Source organism: Cervus canadensis, chromosome 1, assembly GCF_019320065.1.
Source record: "Cervus canadensis isolate Bull #8, Minnesota chromosome 1, ASM1932006v1, whole genome shotgun sequence".
NCBI classification, from domain to species: domain Eukaryota; kingdom Metazoa; phylum Chordata; class Mammalia; order Artiodactyla; family Cervidae; genus Cervus; species Cervus canadensis.
Genome location: NC_057386.1, coordinates 46,363,184 through 46,382,142, shown reverse-complemented (window position 1 = coordinate 46,382,142; position 18,959 = coordinate 46,363,184). Strand labels below are relative to the sequence as shown.

General features: G+C 38.9%; 1 protein-coding gene across 15 annotated transcripts in view; it reads right to left on the bottom strand.

Annotated features, from left to right (window-relative positions):
* SYNRG (synergin gamma) overlaps positions 1-18,959 on the bottom strand; it is an 87,110-nt gene that overhangs the window by 30,780 nt on the left and 37,371 nt on the right. For all 15 annotated transcript variants that reach the window (XM_043481581.1, XM_043481589.1, XM_043481519.1 and 12 more), the window contains 5 exons: positions 18,270-18,518; positions 16,930-17,063; positions 11,118-11,236; positions 10,920-10,982; positions 5,913-6,860 (listed from right to left, as the gene is read on the bottom strand). In XM_043481581.1, the coding sequence (XP_043337516.1) occupies positions 5,913-6,860; positions 10,920-10,982; positions 11,118-11,236; positions 16,930-17,063; positions 18,270-18,518 (1,513 nt within the window). The remainder of the gene's footprint in view (positions 1-5,912; positions 6,861-10,919; positions 10,983-11,117; positions 11,237-16,929; positions 17,064-18,269; positions 18,519-18,959) is intronic.

The window sequence follows — 18,959 nt, the reverse complement described above, 5'->3', positions numbered from 1 at the left end:
TGTAGGTGAGTTTTCAATTTGACAGCTGAATTCTGAAAACTGCAAGAGAAAAAGGAAAAGAAAACAGAATGGATGCAATAAAAGGAATAGAGAATCACTACTGTATTTTCAATTCTACTGGAAAACTCTTCGGCTGTGCTGGATTGAACTGCAACTGCACACAGATAATGCACCAAATTGTGTGCTTTAATATACGTATTTGTTTGCAACCAGCAATGTCCTATTACCAAGCCAGAGGAATAAACTACACAATCTGCTTTCCATCATGGGTCTCAAATCAAGACATGGATTTCCTGCTTATGTTGGCAAGTAACCCCATCAGTCTCTCCCATAACCTCTATTCAAATCCCATCTGAACGGATGTTGTACATGAGAACAAGGTATTTCCTGGAACAAAGAATGTGAGCTGCCACTATAGAATGCAGAAGGCCTCACTGTTTTCCATGGATCTTTTCTAAAGCTGTAAGCATGTGCCCAGGTGATTAAGAGTTATTAGCTTCTGAGAAAAGCATTTAGAAAAAGAAAAAAAAAAAAAAGAGAGAGATATGTGCAAATTCCGCCACTCCTCAGTGTTTAACCAGCAATAAAAATGTTCATTGATTGGAGTAAGGAATTTCCAATACTGATTTAGTCCAAACTCCATTTTACCAAAGCAAATCATGAAATATTTATACACTTAAACTTCTGTCCATTTCTGGTCTTACTCTTCCTTCTGAGATCAGTCATATTCACATTCTCTGTTACTTGTAGAACCTGGTCTGACTGTATTGTCTTAAGTATCACACACCCAGATGGTGTTGTTAAAGAAAACAGGAATGAAAGTGATCCATAAAATGCTGCTGTATAATCGCCTTCCAGTATTTTCTAACCTGCATAGAAACCTACCATTCTTCATCTGTACGGACCCATGTAAATCTAAGGTTCAAGCGCTGTCAGGCTATCAGTAAGCACCTGCAGGCTTCTGGGTCGGTGTTTTAAGTTCAATTAAAAAAAAAAAAAAGGTAATCCTATGGATATTTTCAGTTGGAGGAGGCAGAAGTCCATGGAACAGTGCCAAGACAAACAGTGGAACATGGTCATCATTAAAAAAACATTAAATGAGCACAGAAGATGGCAATTACAACTGGAGCCTTTTGGCCACGCAAGGGAGAGAGCAGCACCCAGGAGAACCTCTTAAGTATATCACCCCATATACAGTGACCCTATACAGCCAATGGGCCAACATTTTCCAAAACAACTTACGAATAGCATTCATTCAACTGATGGAAAAACGAAGCTGGAAGCTCTTTAAAAATAAAATGGCTTGATTTTTTTCAGTTACTTTAGGATTTAGCCCAGCTTCTTTGATATTGACAAAATTATCACCATGTTCATCAGCTACTTTTAAAAAAATCAGTAGGGATTTTAATGAGAAAAACAGAGCAATTGTAAAATATAAATACACCTGAATAATTTCTCAGATACCGAGGTGTGAAGTCAAGCACTAATCATATCTCACTTTACCTGGCATGGGGGTAAACAAAATAGTATTTTTTGGTTTGCTGGAACTTACAGAAGAGAATACAGTCCTTCAAATCTTTGTGAGTTTATATTGTTATATGTATTATAAAAACTTTCTCCCTAAAAAGTAGTGTTACTTTTATTAATTGGCTCCATTTATGAATGTGATTATGTTTTATGCACAGTTATGTTCATTTTCTACAGCCTGATTTAAAGGAGAAAGGAGTTAAAGCAGCCCCAGATGGACCATTATACCACTAAACTCCACTGACAAAAGAATTCCTTCACCAAAGCCAAAAGACCGGCACAAGAAAATTCTAAACAAAAGGCAACAGATATTGCTAGATAGAAACTACACCAAAATCTTTCTTCCAAATTAGTTAGCACATATTATAATTAAAACATAATATGATTACACAAGGTTTTGCAAACCAAGTATTATTCAACTTGCTAAAGCATTATGCTCTGGAAAACATGATATTTTGAAGTGTAGACCCACATTTTCTTAGTCTCAATATGCAATCTCCGTGCCTCCCCCCCCACATGGCATACTTCAGGTACTGAAAGTAATCTCAGAGATTCTATTCAAAATCTTCATCTTCAATGGTTTAATTTCCTTTCTGACTCAATTTTTTAAAAGGAAGAGTCAAAACATAAGAAAAAAAAAATAAAACCATGCAAATAACTCGTTTTCCCCAAAGTTTTTCCCTACTATTATACTCCAAAATGGTAAAAAAAAGAAAACAACCAAATTTGGCTTACTCTTGTGGCTGACTTTCATGGGTCTTTCCAAAAAAAGAAATTCTTTTCTTAAAAATGCAAAGAGCTAAGAACTCGCCTCATGGACTAAGTTAAAAAAGACCAAAGGAAGGTGGCTTCATAATACATTCTGAAGCTGGAAAGGTAATGCACTCTACAGTTAGAGGATGAAGTACCCAACTTCAAACTCAAATCAAATCCAGTCCTGGAGACTCCCTAGTATTAACAAGAACACTTTCTGTTGCAGAGATCATCAATCTAAATTTGGTTCACATATACTCTGTTCAGAAGTCCATCTCAATATCATTTGATAATTTAATTTATAGATACTCAGAGAAGGCAATGGCAAACCACTCCAGTACTCTTGCCTGGAAAATCCCATGGACGGAGGAGCCTGGTAGGCTGCAGTCCATGGGGTCACGAAGAGTCAGACATGACTGAGCGACTTCACTTTCCCTTTTCACTTTCATTCACTGGAGAAGGAAATGGCAACCCCCTCCAGTGTTCTTGCCTGGAGAATCCCAGGGACGGAGGACCCTGGTGGGCTGCCGTCTATGGGGTCGCACAGAGTCAGACACGACTGAAGTACTTAGCAGCTGCAGCAGCAGTTATTGACAGATGTGGCCCTCTTTCCCCAACACTAAACTGAGGTCTTTCCTTTCTCTTCTCAGTTTAACTCCTAGTTGAGGCAGCCACCAAGATGTTTACAAAGCAATAAATCTACTCAGTTTTGTCACTAGAGGTAAGGAATAAAATTTCTAACATGTAATAATGTAAGGTTTATACTTTTTAAATGTTTTAAGTTATATTTTAATCCAGTGCCATGTTAAATAGTTATATCAGTGGAATTATAATAAGAGAAGGCTAAAATGTACCAATACTTTCTTAGGAAAAAGGTGTTTGAGGAAACAAAATAAACAAAAAGGAAAAAACCCTCTAACCACAGGAGGGTTTAAATTTGACATGGACCAGGTATTTTACTTTGGTCTAACCCTGGAGAAGTATAAATTACACACATCCCCACACTTTCAAAATATGCCAAAGAATTATTTATTAACGTAGGACTTACAGATCACAAAAGAGAGTGATACAGAGGAGCTGGAAAAAAAGTCATCAGAATAAGCATGCAGATCAGTATTTGCAGAGGAATATACCAAAGCAAGTTCAAAAAGGCACATTCACACAGAAAATGTCCCAATTGAAAAAAAAAGACATCAGAAAAGCAGCCAAAAAATAATAATAAGGCGCTGATTAAAATACAAAGATTTTCAATGTCAAAGAAGAGCTACTTTACAGGTAGGTAAGTAGGGAGCTACAGAAATCTTGCTAACCCTTTGACAGTGTCATAAAGAGGGTCAGCTCTTGCTGCCAGAGAAACCAGATGATCTCAATGACTGCACATCAAGCTGCTTTAGTGCTGAGAGATTCAATTTAGTTGGGGGTGGGGTGGGGGGTGGGGACAAAAGCAGCCTAGTTGAAATTATATGCAGCAAGGGCTCAAAGGGTTAAATGTAATAATACGCAGAGAAATCAGGCAATGTTATTAGTATTATCTACCTTCCATACAAAGAATCATAGCAGGAGTTAAAAGAGACAGTATCCCCTTCAGAGTTAAGTTAGGGTTTCCAAACAGGATTAAGGTCCAGAGATAAACTACTAGGTCTCATTCTCTCTTCGTCCGCTCACTTCTTATTTCTCCAACAAAATGTACCTTTTAATCCACAATCTGAGAGAGCAAGAGCTACTGTGGTCAAGATGAGGATAATGTAAAACCAAACTGCACTGGAGAAGTCTGTCATTTACCTTCTCCAATACATTCACGCAGCAGTTCTGGTCAAGAACAATACAGCTCATTGGTCAGACATCAACCCCTTTTACAACCACTCTAAAGGGATACTGCTCCTTTTGGACAGGAGGTTTACAGATCAAAAGGAGAGAACAATCCGCTTTTAAGAATATCCTCAAATTGAAGAAACTTGGCTTGAACATTACAGGTTCCAAGCTGGGAATGTTCCAAACATACATAAAAGGACATGAGCACAGAAGATTATTTTAACAGGTCAATCAGAACAAGCTCAGTCACGAAACCAATCTCCCCTCCCAAAATGGGAAATAAAAAAAAAAAAGACATCCCAAGCCCAGATTAGACTCATCTCATAACGACATCTAGTTTGGCACTGTGAAAGAATAGAGACTCACTTTCAGAAAAATAGCTTCTAATTCATAACTTCAGAGTCCAAAAGGCTAGTGTACATGTTATGAGATTTTAAAATAAAAAGTCACTATTATTGTTCAGAAAACAAAGCGCTTTGCAACCGACTGCTGTAACTTAAGCAGCTCATACAAAAAAGAGAAACAGAATCTCTCCAGCAAACAAAGAGCAGCAAAAAAGAAAAAAGAAAAGAAAAACATCTGAAGAAAAGTACATTAAAAAAACAAGTAGACAGGCAGGGGCACAAGTTGCCCTGCAGACAGCCCACTGCACTTGGCAAAGGCCTCAGCAAAGAGCCCGTGGAACACAGCACTCCTCCAATACCTTGCTCCCGATTCAGCACCCTGTTTAAGACCATTTCCAACCTCTCAATAGCCAAAGGATGGATGTAATTTTGTTTTCTGACTTGACCAATTTGATGTATGCAAAAGCCGTCATACTTTACAACTTCTGCCTGAATCTGTAAACTTGGAAGTGTCTTGTGTGTCTCTCTCTGGTTAAACAACAATGAACCCTTCACACATGTATGCATTTTTCTGGAATAATACAGTAATGCTGAGATATTTCTCATTATTAAAGGCCACAAAATAGGTGTATCTTTCTATATATACATCAAAGAACAAAACAAAATAAAGACTAGGACACTTGGGAATCTAGCTTTTCTGACAGGAAGTTGGACTAGAGAATCAACTGCTACACGTAAATCCACATGGAATTTAAACAGGGTTCCCTTCTAAGATGTTCTCAAACGTTTTCTGAGGAAGTTAGTAGTTACCCCATCCTACCGTCTAAGGTCTGTTACAATTTAATACTTATAGTCACAGCATTAGCACTGAAAACCTTACCTGAATTCCACTAACACCTGGTGCCCTTCTCCTTGCCAGGCCCTGGCACGCAGGGTGCCCACAAACAAGTTCTTGCCCTCTTCTTCTCTGGTAGGGATGTGGCAAACTGCAGGATCACTGGCTAGACATTTTTACTTACTTGGCCTAACACGAGTTGGTTTCTGCAAACCAAAAAGGATACTCTATGGGCAGCTGACAAACATACCCCGGAGAAGAAAAAAGGAGGAAACCCTGACCTCACTCACAGAAACAGAGGGACATGACTGACACCGCCAACGTCTTTATAACATTTCTGGCAATGTGTGGCTCGTTTAGCAGTGGATTTTGATGTGCCTCGAACACCAAGCTGGTGTCAGGTTTCAAACGTCAAACTATTTTAGCTATCCAAGTTTCACTGTATTCACGGTAACCACATATCCGAGTAGCCAGAGAATCAAAAGCAACACTGCTTTAAGGGGACCGGCAATGAAGAGGTTAATTATCAGACATTCATAAAGGTTAAGAGCCAGAGCCTTCCTCTTCTGTAAATGAACACCCACAGAACCACCTCTGACATCTGCGTCACCATCACCAGAGCAATCTCACCAATTCCTCACCTGCGGCAGGAGGATGCTGGCCACTAACTGTCGGTAAATCCAAAGAGCTATCAGACATGACATGCTTAAGCTCTCCTCCCACATCAGCCAGTTTCATGTCAAACTGAACAGAGAGTGCGTCTTCTGAGTCCTCCTTGCCGACACTGCTGCCCCCGATGGAAGGGAGATCGAGGGACTTCACCGAAGCAGAGTCTTCTTTGGTGTGTCTGAAAGCCACCGCTTTCTCTCCCAGGGATTTGTCCGAGTTCATGGAGGAAAATTTACTGGAGTGGAAGTCAGCAAAATCATCATCGCTCTTGCCCGAAGAAGTGCTGTCTTTCAGCTCTTCACCACCTAGTCCAGATCCCTCCAGAGAGAGCTGTTTGAAGACGTCGTATTTCGTGGATGAGGCAGCAGAGTTTTGTCCACTCTTCCCTGCGATGCCTGTGCTGCTGGTCAGAGGACCAGGACTAGCTTCCTCTTTAAGGGCCTCATATTTGTCATCTGCCTTTTGCTCTGACGAAACAGAACTATTACTGAAGGCCATAAAATCTGCAAAGTCATCCTGTTCCCCAACAGAGGCTGGACTAGAATATTCCCCGAAAAGGTTGAATTCTCCAAAATCATCAGCCAAACTAGCAGTCTTAGTTGACACCAATGCTGTACTGGGTGCCGCAGACCCTGCTGGCTGGGGTCGTGTGGAAACGGATTTGGATACGCTGAATGCAGCTGAAAAGGGCAATGGTTTCTCACTGCTGCAAGTAACTGAGGAAAACATATCTAGATCTGCTAAGTTCAGAGGATTTTTCACTTGTGTTTGTGGTTTCTGTTGGGTAGCTCCTGAGGGGAAGGTGGCTGGAAAAGGCTTGTCTTTTGCTGGTGGCTCTAGTGGTGAGATACTATCGGCGGTTTTAAAATCAGTGAAGCCATCGTCAGCCCCTGCAGATCTGAATTCTGCAAAGTTTTCTCCTGAAAGAAAAAACAATCAAATACAGAAGAATGCCGAGCTGAAAGGCACACGATGCAAAATATGTTAAGAACAAGCACATTACAGATGTTTGTCTCACGGGCTTCACATTATTTAATCATTAGTTTGATAGTACCCTACACCATGTATCCCTTTTGTATCCACACTGAAGGCTAGTGATAGAGAAATAAATAAAAATCAAACTGAACACACGTATCATATCATTTTCATTTTCTCATTTCAGTGTGTTAAGTCTGTACCAGGGCCTTCAACTGGCCAAAAGCATTGCTCTCAGGATGTTTCCTCACTATGGCTACCCAGCCAAGCCTCCAGGAGAATAAGAAATGGGAGCTGGAGGTTACTGAAGAGGGGTATATTAAAATCATGGCCCTTCAAAGATAAAATGTGTAACACAGTGATCAATCAGGGGGAAAAAAATCACGGTACCTATGAAATATTACAAAGAATCTTGCGTCAAATATTTAGGATGTACAAGACTCTACTCAGTTAGGCACATAAAGCTTATGGTTAGATAACTATGTGGTTTTGCTGAAGTATACAGAGGCATTAATTTGAAGGAAATTTGGTGACTGGACTAGAATATTCCCCGAAAAGGTTGAAAAGGCATCTATTTACTTGCAAAGCATTTTTTCTCAGGGCATATTATAAGGTATTGATAGCTTCTCCCCACGCCATGCAACAAATAAACTGAATCTTACAAAAAAAAAAAATCTATGAGTACTTGGGCTTTTCTTGAAATCAGCCATCTCACGGTACCAATCAGCTCTTGTTCTTATTAAAATTCAAAGGGATCTGAACACCAATTCTGTTATTAAAAATTTTGAGGGTTGGATTTAAACTTTATTTTATACTGGGCTACTCTGGAGATAGAGTTACTGACAGAATTTATTTTTTTAGTTAGAGAAAATAGGTACTAAGGTATTTCTCAGAAATAATTAAACAGATACAGTTAAGATACTGGTAAAAATCTGGGTCATGGTTCTTAGTAGGGTTTCTATTCTTTATTATCACAGTCATGTTATCACTCGGGCTTCCCTGGTGGCTCAGATGGTAAAGACTCCACCTGCAGTGCAGGAGACCTGGGTTCAATCCCTGGGTTGGGAAGATCCCCTGGAGGAGGACATGGCAACCCACTCCAGTATGCTTGCCTGAAGAATCCTCATGGACAGAGGAGCCTGGTGGGCTACAGTCCCTGGGGTCACAAAGAGTCGGACACGACTGAGCAATAAAGCACAGGAGAGCATGTAATCACTCAGGCGTGACATCAGGACGTTCAAACAATTTCCATTTTCTAATAGCACCTGAAGATCTCCCGTAACATCCATCAGGTTATACCAGGTAATGAAAACCAGAGGTAAACCAATTATAAATATAGCTATAGTAACATCACTTGTTTTTTAAAATCATATTTTTCCCTAAAAATGAGATAAAGAAGCATATAAACTAGAAAAATGTATATAAAATCAAAATATAGTTCTGAAAATTATCATGAAAATAATACAGGCTTTAAATATTCTGTGCTTGTAACATGATATATACTTTGATATATCATATGAAAAAAAGCATGGAAAATAATGGAAGCTTATTTTTTCTCCTAATCTGAGATACTTAACCAATCCACCAGCATAATTTATCAACACAGAGAAATCTGTTTACTATTACTAGGGAAATTTTAGAAAGAGAGGAAGAGCATTCAGAGTTTCTGTAGTTTATGTTTTCATACATACCATTAATAAAACTAAAGTCAATTTCACAAACTGACAGGAGCAGCAGATATAAAACTTAAAAAACTGCCCTACAATTTTAGGCAAGTGTATCACTGATAATATTTATTTCTGTAAAATAAAAAGGTAACAAGCAGCCAGTTTTGTCACAGCCTAAATTTTTGACGTGCTGCTTTAAAATATTTGTGAAACTGACAAGTTTTGCTTGGTTATTTTGTAAAAGAAATCACCACAGCAAACTAAACTTACTGATGAATTGTAAATGTTTCCACTAGAAATGTAAGCTGGGTGAAAGGGTTAAAAAGAAATAAACATGGGTGGGTTTACATGTTCAAAAACACAGGAGATTTTTGGGCAAATGAATCAGTCACAGTCATTGGACGCCTACTTATCAGGAGGTGCATAAAGCATATGACTTCGTGGCTACCTTTTCAGTCCACTTCTGAATCCTCATTAAGTTTCCCTAACCACTACTTTCTAGGCGCTAAAGACATTTCAAAAGATATCATTTTTTGCTAAAATTTAAACAAAAAGTGTCACTTCTCTATATAGTGTATTTTCTGCACCTACTTTAAGTTTATGGTTTAAACTATAGGGGTGGTAAAAAGGAAATATTATTAAACTCAGTCATTTGGCCTTAAGAAACTACACCTCTGCAGTAATGAAGCCAGTCCAACTTTTTTTTTAGTGGTTATATAATCGAATGACAAAGAACTACTGACATAAAATTGCTAAATTCTACACAAAACTGATTACCTGACTGATAATAATATTTTAACCCTTTGTGTTACTACCTTCAACCCTTTGTGTTACTACCTTCTGTATTAAGTATTTTAAAAAATCAATCCACCTAATCAGTTTTCTACAAAGTTCGCCTTTAACACAAGAGCCCTAGTCAACTGCAAAAGTATTATAAGCCAACAAAGTTTCATTCCATGAGAGTCAGATGACCTTCAAGGAGGGTTAATTAAACGTCACACAATCATCTTCCTGTTTTACTTCAAATTTTTGCAGTCCAATGTATTCTTAACAAGAGTAGAATTAAAATATATTCTCCCAAAATGAACAAAGTTGGCACCACTACATGGAGAGCCTTAAAGATAAGACGGGAACGCAAGCATGACGACAGCCGTCTGGGAGTCTGTCAGGAAGGTACTGAGAAAGCAGTGGGGCCCGCGGCGTTCCCCAGGAACGACAGACATCACACAACCCTAACACCACAGTATAGAGAGAACCGTGATGTTAACCCACGGCTCTGTACTCCAAACTTGCCTTGGCCCATGAGTTGATGACAGCAACACTAGGAGTAAATGCCACATCAACAAACCTACGGTTCCTCTGGGGTTTATCTTTGGACTCCTAGTACCTAATACTAGCACCGAGGAAGAAAGCTATTACATTCTAAAGGCTTGAATGAAACCCAAGGAAACAGTTCTAGAACCTAAGAGCTGTAAAATATTGAAAATTTTTGAGATATTTAAGCAGTATACTTTCTATCGATAGTTTAAATTTCACATGTACACCTTATCCTTCTTGTAATTCCCTTCACCTCCCCGAACCCACCCCGTTACTTGGAGAGATAATTAGGACAAACGACTGTGGAAAGATGTTCCAAGTTTGAGTGTCCAATACAAAACGGTAGAATGTGGTACTGTCCCCAGGAAGAACTCCTCAGTAGAGGATATGAATTTCACAGCATGCGTGGGTTAAGCTTTGAAGGATATCATTTGACCTATAGATTATCTAAATCCTACACATGAAGTTTCTATCATTTTGCCACAAATAAAACTTTCAGTCTTTACATATATGGCTCTCAAATTATCACTCTAAATTCCCTTCCACTCTATTTAAGTCCTTCTATTAGAGATGGGAACCACATAGGCACACAAACCCCTCTCACTCTTTTCATTAAATGACAGCTAATTTTGAAAACCTTGAGACATATAGACTGGTTGCTGCTGTCTTTTGCACAGTCCACAGATTGCCGCACTGCCAACAGCTCCAGTCTTATCGAATGTTAAAATAACTGAAAGTGGCCACAGGAGCCTAACATGACTTGAAGGCTTCCAGTGAAAGGGAATGCACTGTCTTCAAAGGAAATTGCATCAATTTGGGGTCTGCCCTAATTTTTAGAAAATGATTTCCAATAACTGAACCACATTTTGCTTTCTTGTAATTTCCAGAGCCACAAAACAAAACAAAAACACAGCCACAAACAGTAAAATAAAAGAACGTTTGGGATGTTACTGAAAGAGTCGTAAAAATCTCATATTAAACAATGAAATAATTCATCCATTTAAGGAATCAAAAACTTACCCAAAGATTTACTCTCTGCTGTCTGTTCGAGCTCTCTGAAAGCACTATATTTATCACCAGGCTCTATGATGAAAAGACAGAAGCTCAATTAAGGTTAGGAACCTTGAGATCACAACTCAAGGACATTTATCATAAAAGGTCACCACTAAAAACTAAGATTTACATTCACAGGTTCATGAATCTGTGAACTGCTTTTACCTCCAAAGGGAACAGTATTTTCAGAGGACTTGTCAGCTGCAATTCCTTTAAACACAGCATATTTATCTGTTGAAGCTGATGCTTTAGTTCCAGGAAGAGGCATCAACAAAGAAGGGGCACTAAAAGGGAAAAAGAAATATTTCTTAATGACTAGAACATTGTCTCCCTATCATGTCATCAAGGAAGAACTTAGAGTTAAAATGGTACACAGATACCTAGTAAGAACTTGTGGCTCCCTGCTTTAAAGAAACTATATATGTACACCACATATGACCAAAGACTTTTTTTTTTCCTTGAAAAAAATAGACTGAAACAGCATTCAAGCAGTAATTCTTTCCTTGATTATGTGAAGAGGGGTCAGATCCATGCTGACCATCTAAATCATCTTTAAGCCATCAGATCCACTGGAATGGGACTCTCTGGTGGTCCAGTGGTTAAGAATCCGCCTGCCAATGCAGGGGACACAGGTTCCACACATGCCGCAAGGCAGCAAAGCTTGTGTGCCTCAACTCCTGGGCCCGCGCTCTAGAGCCTGAGTGCTGCAACTGCTGAAGCCCGCACTCCTGGAGCCTGCGCTCTGCAACGAGACGCCACCGCGGTAAGAAGCCTGTGCGCTGCGACCAAGGGTCCCCTCCGCTCTCCGCTACTAGACAAAGCCCGTGTGCAGCAAGGAAGACCCAGCATAGCCCAAAAAGTAATTAATTAATTAAAGAAAAAACCCACTGGAGTGGCATTAGAAATAATTATTATACAACAATGACCACCTGCAATTTTAGATTTAGATCCATAAATCTGAGAAAGTGAACTGCTCCAAGTATGTAAACCCAGTAGTTTAAATTATGTTAACCTTCATGTAAATTATTCTCTCAAATGGGTTCAGAATGCAGAGGCGGAATAGTTAAGATAAAAATCTATTTCTGAAATGCTGTTCAACCAAGATGCAAACTGTCCCTCTTGATCACACTACATAGCTTACTGGCAGGAGTTCCCACCTCTGATAAGCAGCAGTAAGAGTTAATAAATTCAATCTGCATTATTACAAGGATCACATCAAGAAGTTCCAGAAGCTATCTTTGCAGCAAAACAACAATCACTTCAAAATTAGATAAAGATACTTTTGCCTGTGGACACATTTCCCTGCTGAATGGAAAAACAGTATAATGAGTAGTATCTGTGTGGGTAATTCTTGGATGGCTTAAAGACAGACTACAAAAGCTTTGCTTTTTTTATTTTCCTTATCAGACCCTGGCAGCTCCCTGGAAGAACCACCTTTACATATGAATGACTACATTCCACTACTATTTTGTGTCATTCAATACCACCATACATGGCAAGTTATATAAATGGATTTCTATTGAGTTCTTTGCCCTGGAGCAAAAATCTTTCCACAGTCATTTAAATCTTCTTATCAGTGGCCTACAAGCAAGGTGAAAACCCAGCTCATACACAGGTGTGCTAATGGGCACCCACAGTGCTGGAGGAGTTAGTGCTACCAAATACTGTCATTTCATTCCACTACCAGACACCTGCTACATATTTGATCCAGCCAAATCTGTAATCATCATGAAAGTGTTTATGCCAGTCATGTAACATGTTTCATGTTCCAAACATGGAAATGGTTATTAGTATTGTTTAATACTAACAAAAGGCACTCAGTGAGAGCAGCCTATTTTTTTAAAATTTAAGAACCTGCATTCTATTGAAAGATGAGACTTTAAATGATTTAGTCGCCACAGTTTTCTGCTTTTTCTCTAGTTATCATTTAGGTTTTACAGTTACTCCAGGCAGCTGTGGTAGATGATTTTACCTAGGTGCTCACCATGCTAAATAAACCCATTTCAAAAGCAAAAGAAGGACTTCCCTGGTGGTCCAGGGGTTAAGAATCTGCCTGCCCCTGCCAATGCAGGGGACACGGGTTCAGTTCCTGATCTGGGAAGACCCCACATGCCATCAGGCAACTAAGCCTCTGCACCACAATTACTGAGTCTGTGCTCCTCAACGAGAAGCCATAGCAGTAAGAAGGCTGCACTCCGAACCCAGTGAGTAGACCCCACTCGCCACAAACAGAGAAGGCCATGCACAGCAACCAAGACCCATCGCAGCCAAAGATATATACATTTTTAAAATAAATAAAAATTAAAAGCAAAAGAAAATAAGCCAACTGAAAACCCCAATGTGCCTTAATCCTTCTGAACTATTCTAGCATCAGCACCTCATGTCTGCTTTGTTTTACCATATGTGGGTTCCCCAGTGCCTGGCACACGGCAAGTATTTTCCAAATGGATAAATGAATGATGTTTTTCCCTTCCAGATGCCCTTTCGTGCCAGCTCTCCAGGACTCTGACATCCAGTTCAACATTGAGTCCAACCAATTTCTCAGATAAACCCTTCTCAAAACCTGTAACTCTAAACTGAGAGCATCTCTCATCATCTCACAACAGGATTACCATGGAAGCTGCATTTATCCCATACACAGTAGCAAGAATCACTTTCACCATGCCACTTATTTCTAAAACGCTTTACAGATTATGTCACAGATCATAAGGCAGTCCATAACCAGTGCCTGCTCTTAACTAATGTCATTTTTTCCCCCACAGACTAACGATACTCTCCGCTCCAGCCTATTTCTAACACTATTTGCCTTTTCATCTGCTCAGACCAACAATGCCTATTTTTTGGTTATAAATACTGCCCAAAGTGGTCTTACCTAGGCTTAACTATTTATTCATTACTTAACAAATATCCTTTTAAAATAATTCACAATATGGAATACAGATCATCGTTAAGATAGGGAATTCATTACACATGAACATACACACGACTGAAGGAGCAATTCTAAGAGAGTTTTATTAGACAATATAAATACCCAGATAAAGCTAAGCATCTTTAGAGCAGGAACTGTGCCTTTTGCTTCGGTATTTCCAGTGACTATCCCAATGTCTGGCACACAGCAGATGCTATGTAAATGTGTCTGAATGAATAAACAAACACTGAGTGTGAATTCTTAGACATAAACAAATGTTTTCATGCAAGAAAAGCATAGTAGTAGTCAAGCCAGAATTGAAGAAGAAAAACCTGCAAAGTATGACTATACATGACAGTAAACTATTACATGGAGATAATGCCACACAAAACTGCTAATACCCTACTAAACAGTTCAAGTCAGGGTACCATCTTAAAACTTTCTATGCTCAAATTTCATCTGCTGAAGAGTTTTCTCCCAGAGGAATGAATCATCAATTAGATAAATTCAGTTTGTAACCTCCATACTACAATATATTCATCCAACAAACCTTTATGAACTACATATAGTGGGCTAAGTAATACACACAGACACATGAAATCCTGTCGTCAGGCACCTACAGCTGAGGGAGGGGGAACAGTCAGGTAAACCAGTAATGGCAGTTAGGGAACAGATATTCACAAGCTGCCATGGCAATAGAGGAGGAGACACCCTGAACTCATCTTGGAGGTGGGGACTGACGAAGAAGGGTTTGTAAAACCTTCCTGTATTAAACCGATTTTTGACATGGAACTAGAATTAACTTTAGAGGGAGCTTCAGATGGAAGAAAACAGGATGTAAGAGGCCAGAAGCTTGAGAGAGCATGGTTAGTTCGGCGGTTCAGGTGTGGCTGGAGATACGCTGTGGGGAAACAGCAACAGTCAAGACGGCTGGCAGAAGCCAGATCACACAGGGCCTTTCCCACACTGAGCAGGAGCGAGGAGGGGGTCAAAAACAACATGTTTCTGATGAGGTGACTGGATATGTGATTTAACACATTTTTATTTAGCTTTATAATGAATTGTTTTATGCAGGTAATTTGAGATGCCTTGGGTGTTCAGACATGTTAGACAAGAGCAGAACAGATCAAATCTGTGGGATTTCTCTGGTGGTCCAGTGGCTAGGATTCCAAGTTCCCAATGCAGAGGGCCCGGGTTTGATCCCTGGTCAGGGAACTAGATCCCAAAAGTTACAACTAAAGATTCCACGTGTCACAACTAAGATCTGGCAGAGCCAAATACATATATATTAAATATATATATATATATATATATATATATATATATATATATATATCAATTTGTGCACAGGAAGAGACCTGAGAAAGAAGGATTATGTGTTTACCACGTTAATAATACGTGTGTGGCTTGGAACTCCCAGTACTTTACAGTCACATCACTCATATGTTTCTTCTACGTGTCATTTACAAGTGTTTGATGTAGTTTTAAAATTAGGAAAATAATTCTTTCCCTAATTTGTAATTCTCTACAATGCCTATCCCTAAGTTCTTCTTTTAGTGTCTGCAGGAAGTGCTAAGAGATAATCAATTGGTTAAAACAGAAAAGATAAGTGAAATTGCACAAACAGGAATATAAGAGAAAGGGAATATGTATCCTGACAAAAACAAGTTCCCAAACAACCAAAGAAATTCACACTGCTTACTCAAAGCCTCATATGTGCTACTCGGTGGAAGAAGTATTTATTAATGAATACTTTTAAAAGATGATGGAGGGACTTCCCTGGTGGTCCAGTGGTTAAGAATCTGCCTGCCAATGCAGAGGACATGGGTTCGATCCCTTGTCAGGAAACCAAGACCCTATGTCTCTGGGCAACTAAGCCCATGCATCACAACTACTGAAGCCCATGTGCCCGAGAGCCCGTGCTCCACAAGAGAAGCCACCACCACAAGAAGCTCAAGCACTGCAACTAGAGAAAGCCCACATGAAGCAATGAAGATCCAGCAAAGCCAAAAATAAGTAAATGAATTTTTAAAAAATAATGGAGGGACCTCCTTGGCCTGTCAGTGGTTTAAGACTTTGCCCTCCAATGCAGGAGGTGGGGCTCAATTCCTGGTCAGGGAGCCAAGATCCTATGTGCCTTGTGGCCGAAAAACAAAGGCATAAAACAGAAGAAATGTTTTAACAAACGGAATAAAGACTTTAAGAATGGTCTATAACAAACAAACAAAAAAAGTCTTAAAAAAAGATGGAAAGGTGTCGACCACATCCTGAATCAGTTACTATGCCTAAAAGTTAAACTAGTACGTAAAACATCAGAAAAACATTTACGCAACTGTGGCTCAGATGGTAAAGAATCTGCCTACAATGCAGGAGACCTGGGTTCGATCCCTGGGTCAGAAAGATCCCCTGAAGAAGTGAATGGCTACCCACTCCAGTATTCTTGCCTGGAGCATGGCAGGCTACAGTCTACGGGGTCACAAAGAGTCAGACACAATTGAGCAACTAACATTTTCATGCAAACAGAAGTCTCAAGGCCTAAAAGCCATTGATTTCAACTTAAACATAAGAGAGACATGAATTTTTATATTTCATGTCTACTCATATTTCATTTTGAAATATATATTCATTTCAATTTCTAAATGATTTCTGTGGATAGTATGCAATACTGTATTAGTATATAGTATAGATTAGCAATAATATATACTACATTGCAACATGTTAAAATATGTACCCTGTCTATAAAGCATTTCAGCAGCTGAAGACCTGAATCTAATATAAGAATACAAAGTCATCCTTGCACAAATACACTCAGTTGTAATAAATCAGGTTTAGCACAAGTAAAAAGAAATACTGTCAAGTAGGTGTTATACTGGGAGGAACGGGAGAACTTGGAGGTGGACGAGGGGGAGAGAAGTTTGGAGAACAAAAGTATGAATAAAAGTGGGGATCATCTAGGAATCATGAGACTAAGGAGTCTTAATTCTTTTATTTATACTTAGGCTTCTTATTGTGGACTGCCTCTTTCTCAATTATTAAATAGTATATTAGCGATATGCAACTCTTTTCTACCTGCTTCCATGCTGAGAATTACTTGATTTTGAAGAAGCTGGCAACTCTTGGAAATCACTGAATGAGTCATCAAGTGACCCCGACTTGGAAGCATCTTGAAAATCCTGAAAGTCGTCATCTTCTGGTTTGACCACCTAGGTTTACAGAGGACATTGAAACAGAAAACATCCAATAATAAAAAGCTAAATAACAAATCTTTAACCATCAACCTCAAAGACAACCTTTTAAAATGCTCCCATTTCAGTACAAATATCTAATTTCAGAAAAATACCCTTTAGACATAACATCTGCTCAACTGCTTAAGGCAGGAATGCTGCTTAGTACTTATAAACACTCTTGTAAAAATGGTAAAAGGCTGGTTTAAACTTAATTTATATAATTTTTAAATAGCTGAATCACATTTAATAGATCGAGAAACTGCCATCTTTACGAAACAGTTTAATCACATTTGTATATGATACAGTGATACAAGCCTGTTTTAATCTATCACATACACGTATAAACTGTGAACACTGACTCGTAATCCCATGCTCTAGGAAGTGAACACTGTTAACAGTTCATTTGTTTTATTGAAAAACAAGCTTGTACTATGTTGTTTTGCACGTAAATGAAATTATTTAACATGGACATCTTTTTCATGCAGTATATGTGCATCCACCACATTTATCTGAATAATCCAATAGTTTACCACTGTATAGATAAGCCAAAACTTATTTAACATTTTTCTTCTGATTGATAGATATGCAGCTATTCGTAATTTTCACTCTAACAAACAATGCTACAACAAGTATTCTTATATATTTTTGCTCATTTGAGTTACTAGCTCTATGAGATGGATTCCTAATAGCATGACTGCTGGGTCAGAAGACATGAATATTTAGAATTTTGATAGCTATTGCCAAACGTGCCTTCCAAAAAGGCTGTACCAAAAAATCCTTTATCCCACATTTTTACTAACACTAAATATATGTTTAAAAATTTTTTTTGCTAAACTGAGAAATGAAAAATAAACTGAAACATCTTAATCAGGCTTAGCAGCTTTTTCAAAAAAACAGCTTAAGGATTTAACTAGCTTTATTAAACTTGATGTTTAAAATATATATGATAAAGAACTACACATTTTTAGCCAAAATTCAAGTATCTGAAGGCTTCAGAAATTCTTTTGCTTTTTAAATAATGAAAAATTCAATGTTGTATTGTTTTAACAATTTTAACAATGCTTAATTTCCACTGCCAGTGTCCATCATAATCCAGCAATCTTTTCTACATTTCTTGGAAAACACACTTGCTCAGATTCACTTTCAGAGATAACTTGGAATACACACAGCCTCTGCATCTACCTGATTTGCAGGGTAAGCTGACATGAAGCCGCTGGAAGTCTGGGCTGCAGCTCCCCCGACTGGCCCAACAAGGTTAATGCCCATGACTGGCTGCCCGAGGGTGAGGGGCATGGAGCCTCCAGGGCCGGATGGCATCCCTGTGGGCTGACTCACAGCAGCTGGCAAAGTCACAGGAAAGCCACTTAACGTTGGAACAGGAGCCGCTGGAAACTGATTTAAAGCATCGGGACTCATGGCAGGAACACCCCTCTACACAGAACACGAGGAAAATGGGAACAATTCAGGAAACTGCAAATGACATACAGCTCAAATCTGACACAGAGACCTAAATGTAAAATCTGTGGCCTGGGGTGTTCTACTCTTGACTCTCCCCAAACTCAGGAATTTGACACAAGAAAATAAGTTATAAGGTTAATGTAAATCTAATATTTAGCAAAGAAATGGCCAACACACACTCATTCTGACATTTTCACTCTCTGACAAGTTTGGTTAATTCACTCTAATCAAATCCTTTACAATGATTTTGTAATATGAGAAAAACGGCTGCCAGACTGAATACACTTTAAGGAATTTTAGACAAGGACTTCAAAGGACAGAGAGAGTAACTTCATCTATTACTAACTTTCAATCTCAAAAGGATTACAGTTAGGTCAGAGAATTTTAATATATTAAAGTCTTTAAACAAGAGAG